General features: G+C 36.9%; 2 protein-coding genes across 2 annotated transcripts in view; one reads left to right on the forward strand and one right to left on the reverse strand.

Moving 5' to 3' along the window:
* LOC105619452 overlaps window positions 1-4074 on the forward strand; it is a 25443-nt gene extending 21369 nt beyond the window's left edge. The window contains exons 6-8 of the mRNA XM_012200969.1: window positions 638-2287; window positions 2547-3599; window positions 3805-4074. Of these exons, the coding sequence (XP_012056359.1) occupies window positions 638-2287; window positions 2547-3599; window positions 3805-4074 (2973 nt within the window). The remainder of the gene's footprint in view (window positions 1-637; window positions 2288-2546; window positions 3600-3804) is intronic.
* A 1910-nt stretch (window positions 4075-5984) lies between these two features.
* LOC105619371 (serine-threonine kinase receptor-associated protein) lies at window positions 5985-8474 on the reverse strand. The gene is made up of 5 exons (XM_012200892.1): window positions 8360-8474; window positions 6965-7263; window positions 6638-6867; window positions 6273-6409; window positions 5985-6196 (listed from the first exon to the last, which is right to left on the reverse strand). The coding sequence occupies exons 1-5, from the start codon at window positions 8472-8474 to the stop codon at window positions 5985-5987; spliced, it is 993 nt and encodes a 330-aa protein (XP_012056282.1).
* Window positions 8475-9100: the final 626 nt, after the last annotated feature.

Consider the following 9100-nt stretch of genomic DNA (forward strand, 5'->3'; position numbering starts at 1 on the left):
ACCATTTCTATCATTATTTTTTAGTTCTATCAAAATATAAAGAAATTATATTTAAGATTATAGAATAAAATTAGACTATCTAATGAAACGAAATAAAATGAAATAAAATATATCATAAACACATAATAAATCAATTATATATTTTTAGACACATAAATAGTACTAATCATTTTTGACCTCTCTAAAATAACTAAATGTTTACAAAAACGATCGACTTGTATATACTTTCTAATTGCACAATTAGAAAAAAAATTTATGAAACTAAAAAGAACGAACAAAACTTTTATAATGTAAGTATCATTGTTCATGTTTTATGTCTTGTTCGCTATTCTTTTTTGTTTATGAAAGTTTTACAGCCATAACATAGATAGTTAAATTTCAAAACAATAAATAATAAAATAATAAAATAAATTTCATGATTTAGTAATAATCTAAAAATAATTATATATAGACGTGTCTTCGAAAACTTCTGAAATTTCGAGGGATAAGTTGAAAATATTATTGCTCACAATTATTATAATAATTATAAAATAATCTTCATTTCATCATCAGACGCGAAATTTAATGGGTATATTTTTATCATTTCTTGTCTCTACACAACCGCGACAATAAATCAATTCAATTCATTTCAATATAGATCGAAAACTTCACGGATCTAACGAGAGTAATGCGACCTGAGCACGTGCATCTGCTAAGTACGATTTACACAAATGTAGAGGACGTGGATCTTCTCGTGGGTGGTATCTTGGAGACTCCGGCTACAGGTGTTGCTGTTGGTCCAACATTCGAGTGTCTTCTTAAGAAGCAGTTCGTGACAATGAGAAATTCTGACCGCTTCTGGTACGAGAACGATCTTCCACCCTCAGGACTGACGGCGACGCAGCTGGTCGAAATCAGGAAGGTGTCCCTCGCCAGTATTCTGTGCGCCAATACTAATATTCGCAGGATACAGCCAAGAGTGTTCATCCGACAGGACCAATATTTGAACAGCAGGATTACTTGCGAGCAATACGAATCTCTGAATGTCGCGGCATGGATCGAGAAACCGCTGCCGCTTCCTATGATGCAGTACAACTTGGTAAATACGAGCACAGGTGGTGAATCGACGCAATTTCTATCGGAGATCAGTCCCGAGGTGCTTGCCGCTGCGGTAAAGAGAGCAGAGGAAGAGCTAATTGAGCGAAAGCAATTGGAGTATAATGCTTGGCTAGAACAAAGAGTTGCCGACCCAAAATCGGCCGCCGGCACCGCAGCTAGCTTCTCGAAAGCTAACAAAGATGCTCTGTTGCTCGCCAATTCGTCCATCATGTATGAATTGGCTACAAATGAGATTCTAAATGGTGTACACGGTCTCCGACGAAGAAGACGTCAGGTTTTCGAGAACACGGAGAACATTCTAGGATTCCCCAGCTCGAACGAGTTCTCCGATTTGCTGCAAAACGTCGATATCTCCGGTTTCTTGAATCATAATCAAAAGGCGACGCAACATGAAGAAGTCGAATGTCCCGTAGATAATTCCCCATGCGATCCAACTACACCTTATCGAACTCTATCGGGTCATTGCAACAATCTACGTAATCCCAATCTTGGCAAGTCGTTGACAACCTTCGCCCGTCTGTTGCCACCTGTTTATGAGGACGGTGTTTCCAAACCGAGAATTACTTCCGTCACCGGTGCATCTTTGCCAAATCCTCGGGTAGTCTCCACCGTAATCCACCCTGACATATCGAATTTGCATAACCGTTATACACTGATGGTGATGCAGTTCGCCCAATTTCTGGATCACGACTTGACGATGACTCCCATACACAAAGGTTTTCAGGAGTCGATTCCCAGTTGTCGGCCGTGCGACTCACCACGCACCGTTCATCCCGAATGCAATCCGTTCCCTGTGCCACCGGGTGATCATTTCTATCCCACTGTGAACGTCTCGTCAGGCTCGCGTATGTGCTTCCCGTCGATGAGGTCGTTGCCAGGCCAGCAGCATTTGGGTCCACGCGAACAAGTGAATCAGAATACCGGTTTCTTGGATGCATCGGTAGTCTACGGCGAGAATTCATGCATCTGTAATATCCTGCGCGGTTTCAACGGTCGCATGAACATCACAACGAACCCAAGACGTGGCAGGGATTTACTACCGCAATCAGCGACGCATCCAGAATGCAAGGCGCGATCAGGATTGTGCTTCATCGGTGGTGATGGCCGCGCTTCGGAGCAACCAGCGCTGGCAGTTATGCACACCATGTGGATACGCGAACACAATCGCGTGATGGAAGGCTTACGGCAGGTAAATCTCTTCTTTTTAAAAATATGAATTGGAAAAACTCTTCTACATTGTCATATATTTCAGAACTTTATAACACACTATATTTCTAGAATGTCATATGAATATTATTTATCTTTTTTAATATTTATATAACATTTTAAGAATGTTGTATTTTATAGGGAATGTACTGTTTGAATGTGCCGCAATCTGTCGGCAAACATCTTGCTAATTGAATAAAAATAATATCAATTTATTCATTGATATAAAACTTCTTGAATAGGTAAATCCCCACTGGGACGGCGAGAAGCTCTTCCAGGAGACACGACGCATCATTAGTGCGATGCTGCAACATATCACGTACAACGAGTTTCTACCGAGAATTCTTGGCTGGAACGCCGTTAGCTTGTATGGTCTTAAGCTGTTGCCCCAAGGCTACTACAAGGAATACTCGCCCACTTGCAACCCTAGCGTGCTCAACGAGTTCGCTGCCGCGGCATACCGAATTGGCCATTCTTTATTGCGACCGCATTTACCGCGCATGGATCGCAACTATCAGAATATCGATCCGCCCATCTTACTGCGTGACGGATTTTTCAATCCGGATATGCTCTATCAGGAGCACATGATCGACGAAATGATACGTGGCCTAGTAACTACGCCGATGGAGACATTGGATCAGTTCATCACCGGCGAAGTGACCAATCATCTATTCGAGCAACGCGGTATTCCGCACTCCGGCGTGGATTTGATAGCCCTAAATGTTCACCGAGCCCGCGATCACGGAATACCATCGTACAATCATTACAGAGCGCTCTGTAATTTGAAGAAAGCCACCACATTTGAGGATTTGTCCAGAGAAATGGCGCCGGAAGTGATAGCTCGTATGAAACGTATATATGCCTCCGTAGATGACATCGATCTCTTCCCGGGCGGTATGAGCGAACGACCACTTCAAGGTGGTTTGGTCGGACCCACCTTCGCCTGTATCATCGCTATTCAGTTCAGACAGTCCAGAAAGTGCGATCGTTTCTGGTATGAGACCGATGATCCGAACATTCGCTTTACTGAGCACCAATTGGCAGAGGTTCGCAAAACTACTCTGTCCAAGGTGATGTGCGAGAACATGGATCATCAGACGGACATGCAAAGAGCGGCATTTGACCTACCCAGTAATTTCTTAAATCCACGCGTGCCGTGCAGCTCCATGCCTCATATGGACTTCTCTGCCTGGCGAGAGACTAGACATGGCTGTCAAATCGGTGGAAGAAACGTCGCGGTCGGAGAGTCTGGTTTCCCTACACCTTGCACTAGTTGTGTTTGCACCAATGAAGGCGTAAGTATATTCTCTGAATGAAAAGAAACGTATTAAAAAGTTCAAACTTTTGCTTATTGTAAATGTAAATCAAATATAAATTTTGTTTTCTTAGTCTATATTTCTTCAAATCTCTTTTATAAATTGCTAAATATTATAAACTATGTTATGAAATGAACAAATTGCTAATGAAATGTAGATCTTAAAAACAAGTCTCTGTTTTCAGACGCAATGCGCTTCGTTAAGAGTCACAGATTGCAATCAACTTCTACGAGAGGCTTCTCGAGAAGCGATTCTACGGGACGATGTATGCACCGCTCAATGCGGTTTTGTTTTAGCAGCCTCAGAGAGTAACGCAAGACTACAATTACACACTACGCCTAGCGGTCCAGGTTTTTCTGGTTTCCCATCACACACGAATAATCTGAGAAATTCACCAACGCCAGCTTCGTTCAACGGCTTCAAACTACCTGACCTCTCGCAATTCATTGGCTAAATCGAAAGAGACGGGAAGACTTAAAATTCATAACTCTTTGTTTACGGATTATTATATTGTACGCAGGAAACACTGCCTTTACTTCGAGAGACTGTATGACAAACACGATCAAAATATTTCATAACCGATCGTATTCAAGCTCAATATCACAAAGAGAAACAAATACGAATAAACAAGGAGAGAGAGTATGTTTTGAATATACGCAAGAAATACTTAACAGAAAATAAAAGGAAGAGTACCTGTCGGCGTGTAAATATAGATGATAAGGCGCAAGTATTTAATTCATGGAAGAAGAACGAGATCACATCGTCGAAAAATAAAAGAGAGCAAGAAGACAGCGAATGAAGACTTTTTTAAAGAGGTTCTCCAGTTTAATAAAGTGGAGGGAAGTCGTGTAACTTTTCTTATCTTAATATGAAAGTATAAAGGATGCAAAATGCCACTGCTATTTTAAAAAAAATAAATAATGAATAAAATTTAAGCAGTAAAACTGTAATGTGTTATTAAAATATATTTTCTTTATAATAAATATAAATATTTATGGAAAATATTGAAGAAAAATTATTTATATTAATTATTTAAATTTAATTTAAATATTGATTATTCTGGTGGAAACGGCGTTGTCACATTTTCATTACTGTGACATCATATTTAAAGAGAATTGATGAACATTTCATACTCTTACACGAAAATAATACAGTGAAACTTCACTTTTTTAATTTCAAGATGTTCTTTAAAGTTCTCTATTCGTTTCTCTATTCTTTTATATCTATACAAAGCTTCAAAATCCTTATTTACTTTGTTTACAATTAAAATTCAGAAATGCCTACATATCATAAACTTATTCTCAATATTTGATCAAATCCTATTATGTGAAAAGGCTGGAGAAACCTTTTTAGGAAATAGTGATGGTTTTAAGACACATTGAATTATTTTAATTATAATGAAAATTGCAAATCATTTTGAATATCATTCGAAACAGAAAAATTGCAGAGTCTTGAATGTATAGAAAATTTCTCTGAAATGTTTTCAAAATGTATTTTTTCATATTTTACATTTGTTTCATTCGTCTATTTTATATACGAAGTAAGTAAATATTTTTATTAATTTTTATTATAATATTTTGATATTCAAAAGACAGATTTTCTAAACACTTGAGAGTTAAAGAGTTTCACAAGACACTGAAATCTTCTAAAATTTTTTTAAAACCTTTCCTGTTTTAAATAATATTCGAAAGATAATTTGCATCTTTACATAATTGGATTATTTCATATCTTAAAAAAAAGGATTAGAATATCTATTGTTATTAGGAATGAAATGCGCATATAAGCAAAACTTGTAATGGATTGTCGAGTTGCATATTATGTGATATTACTACGGAAACTAAAATCGAGAATGATTATGAAGCATGTTAAAATATACACAATATTATATATTGTGTGCTGATACAAGTCACGTATTGATATAATATATGTCATATATTGGAATGATGGACGATATCGGTTCGGAAAAAATGCAAATGCAATGTTCGTTATGAACTTGTCTTTCTTTCTCTCGTTTTACACGCTATCTACTTTTGTATTATAATAACATGTATAATGTTAATAAATGTTAATATTTCTTTTTTTATTGTTGTTTTTTTTCATAATATAAATAGCAATCCTACCCCGCATGCCTCCACTAGAATTGGTCCTCTCACTTTTAGTTTTGGAAATAAAGGCCACAGTGAAGGGGGATGTGAACGATCTCTTTCTAAAGACGAGTTATTTACAAAAATTTCCGACGGCCCAAATAACAAATTCGATTCGCGTTTTATTTGCAGATTATTCATCCAATTTAATTTGAAGTATCTGCTTTTAGGCTTTCAAAAAACTTCTGAAAATTTTCTTATCTCTCTCTGAGGTTCAAGTTTAACTGGCAGGAACTTCTTGTTTATTATTAATCACGGTTGTATTTTCTTGTATTGCAGGAGTCTGTTCTATGCAGCGCCATAATCCGTAAGTTTTACCGACTATGGTTTGCCATAATCTCAAAGTACCATCTTCGGATCCGCTAGCATACAATTCACCATCCGGTGAAAAGCGTACGCAATGTACGGGTCCAAAGTGTCCCTTAAACGATTCTGCAAATTTTATATACAAAATTAAAATTACTTTTGATGAAAATTACTGAATCATGAAAGATAAACAAATTTTTACCTAGTTCTGCCCCTGTATTGTAGTCAAATTTATACATTTTAAAATCTTCTCCACCACAAACAAAAATAGTACAATCCGGATGCAGGCTGGCACTATTAACTTGAGTCGGGACCATAAATTCTTTTATCTTGGTTAATCTGACAAAAAATTGAAAATAACATTAATCTTCAAACATTAAAAAATTAAAAAAGTAAAAATTTTTTAATATGATTTTAATATGTATTTTTATGTGAGATTCTGAATAATTTGACAAGAAAACTTTCATAAATTATAACTGCGAAATTAAGGAAAAAACTGAAATTCTAGGATAGCTTTCCAAAGAATTTTTATAACAATTTTTTACAAGAGAAAAAAATATTACATACTCTTTGCTATTCCAAAAGGTAACAATGTTAGAGTGAGTAGTGGTAATGATATTTCCATCTTTTGATACTTCCATGGAACTAGGAATCGCTGGAAAATCTAATCTCTTAACCTCTTGTCCACTATTTCTATCCCATACCCTCAGTGTCTTATCGTCTGCACAGGTAATTAAGGCAGAGTTATTGTCAAAGAAAGTGACATGCCTAATACCACTTGTATGACCTGAGAAGATCTGAGAGAGAGAAAAATTGAAACGTTTTAAATTAACCCAAATATTTACTATTGATCGTGTTTGATCATTGCTAATTTACATCTATACATAATTTTACCTGTGGAGCTGCTTCTGGTTTATTAAGATCATAAATGCGTACAAGTTTTTCATTAGAACCAGTACATAGGTGATTAGAATCGATACTAAAGTTAACAGATTTAACTATATGATTGTGTTGAAAAGAATGAACTTCTTCTCCTTTAATCGCATCCCAGACTTTGGCATTAAAATCTGCTGCGCCGGTTGCAGCTCGAGTAGCCTGTGGATTTAATGCTACACCCCACACTGCTCCTTTATGTCCTTCAAATGTACCAATCCAATCTCCAGTGTCACCTTGTCGTAACATAGGTTTGCCATCTAAAAAAAAAACCACTGTTCAAATATTTTACTATATAAAAATGATATTATTTACAATAATTAAATGTATCATTGATGAAATATATATATTTTGAAACAAATACATATGAAAAGATTTAAATTCTATTTCCAAGTAATTCCAAAAATATAATCGATAATACATTGAAAGAATAAAAATATTTTATATTAGATATATCATAATATAATAATACATTTTTTAGATTTCAAAAGTATAATAATATATTGAGCTAAAATTGAAATAAAATATATAATATTCTATAAAATATTTGTAGAAAAAAGTTAAGAGCTTAGAAAGAGTTAAAATTACTTATCATTTTGTATAAAATTTGTTATGCTTCGACTATTCCTTTCATAGAACATATATAACTGCATATATAACTGTATATATAATATTCAATGTTAATATATATAGAAAAAAATATCATTACAACAATTTTTCAATTAATCTCAACCAAGAGGAACCAGCAATATAAATGATTCATCAAACGATTATGATTGTAGTAACATTATCCATTTCTACCATTATATAGATTAACTTTAACTTTAGTTTAATTTACTTTCTACCTCTTTCCAATTTTTAAAACTAGAAAAAAAAACAAAAAGTAAGTTGAATTGAGATTAAATTAATCAACATTTTTATTTTTAACAACAAAGATTTTAACAACAAAGATTTACTTTAATCTCGATTAAACTTATTTTTTTATCTTATTCTTCTAAACCTAAAAATTAGAAAAACAATAGACAATAAATTAATCCATGATTAAAGATTAAAGTATCACATAGAGCCTGTTAATCCTGTTCAATCCTTCGAAATGTCGAGCTGCCTTCGCAAACAGGCAGGAAGAGACAGCGCGCCCGTCAAGAACACGCGCGTCTAACCTCGAAAAGACACGGAGCCTTGAGAGCGACCGGAAAGAATCGGGCCAAGGCGATCGAGAATCGAACGTGCGGTTTAAATGATCAAGATCCAAGAGGAAAGAGAGAAAGAAAAAATCGGAGCAATGCGACGATCAGTCAACCGATCTATCCAAATCTCTGTTCGTAGAACAAAACAGAACAAAGTCCCGCCCGTTACCTTTACACGCCGAGATGAGATAGTATCCAGATTCAGTGACATCGGAGAAGGCGAGATGGACCACGGGTCTCGTGTGTCCACTGCATGTCAGCGGGGTCTGCCTTAGACTAGCCATCGCGCCGTTCGTCGCGTCGCCGTCGCCGTCGCCGTTTCCCGTTTTTCTTCCTGCCTTCTTTCCCTGCAACGAGCGAACGGACGGTAGCTCGCTACCGCGATTTCCAGTGCCTCCACGTACGCTCGTCTGGGCCTCGAGCCACTCGGCGTACCGTCACTACCGTTCACGTCCGTCACGTCAAGCGTACGAAACACGACTGATCAAAACTGAAACACAACTGACACTGACGATCAAGTCGGTCTGGTTGGCGGCGCCGCGGCGTGCGGAGGCTGGAGCACAATATAGGTAGTGACGTACCGATCGCCGTGTACCGGCAATTAAGCCCCGAGACAGGAAGAGCGTCGCACGCGCGCGCGGCCTCGTCCAGCCTCGTCGCCGCGTCCTCGTCTCCCTTTTTCTCCCATATCGCGTCCCGCAATATTACTCTCTGTCTTTCGAAACACCGCGATCGTTATTTACACGAACGGGTGTAACATAAATCTGCTTCAACTTTGCAAATTTATATGTACGTATACTCTGGCCACTCCGAGAGATTTAGAGTTGACTCGGATTAAAATTTCTGGAAAGTGTCTATGTCGTACAAATTTTAATATTTACCTCACAAGTAAAAATATGTATATATATAT

Source organism: Atta cephalotes, assembly GCF_000143395.1.
Source record: "Atta cephalotes unplaced genomic scaffold scaffold00021, whole genome shotgun sequence".
Taxonomy (NCBI): domain Eukaryota; kingdom Metazoa; phylum Arthropoda; class Insecta; order Hymenoptera; family Formicidae; genus Atta; species Atta cephalotes.

Coding starts and splice junctions, on each gene's coding strand:
- LOC105619371 (XM_012200892.1), bottom strand. CDS start 8,474: ATGGCTAGTCTAAGGCAGACCCCGCTGACATGCAGTGGACACACGAGA. Junction 6,410..6,637: donor ACCTTTTGGAATAGCAAAGA/GTATGTAATATT, acceptor ATTTTTTGTCAG/ATTAACCAAGATAAAAGAAT. Junction 6,197..6,272: donor CAATACAGGGGCAGAACTAG/GTAAAAATTTGT, acceptor TAAAATTTGCAG/AATCGTTTAAGGGACACTTT.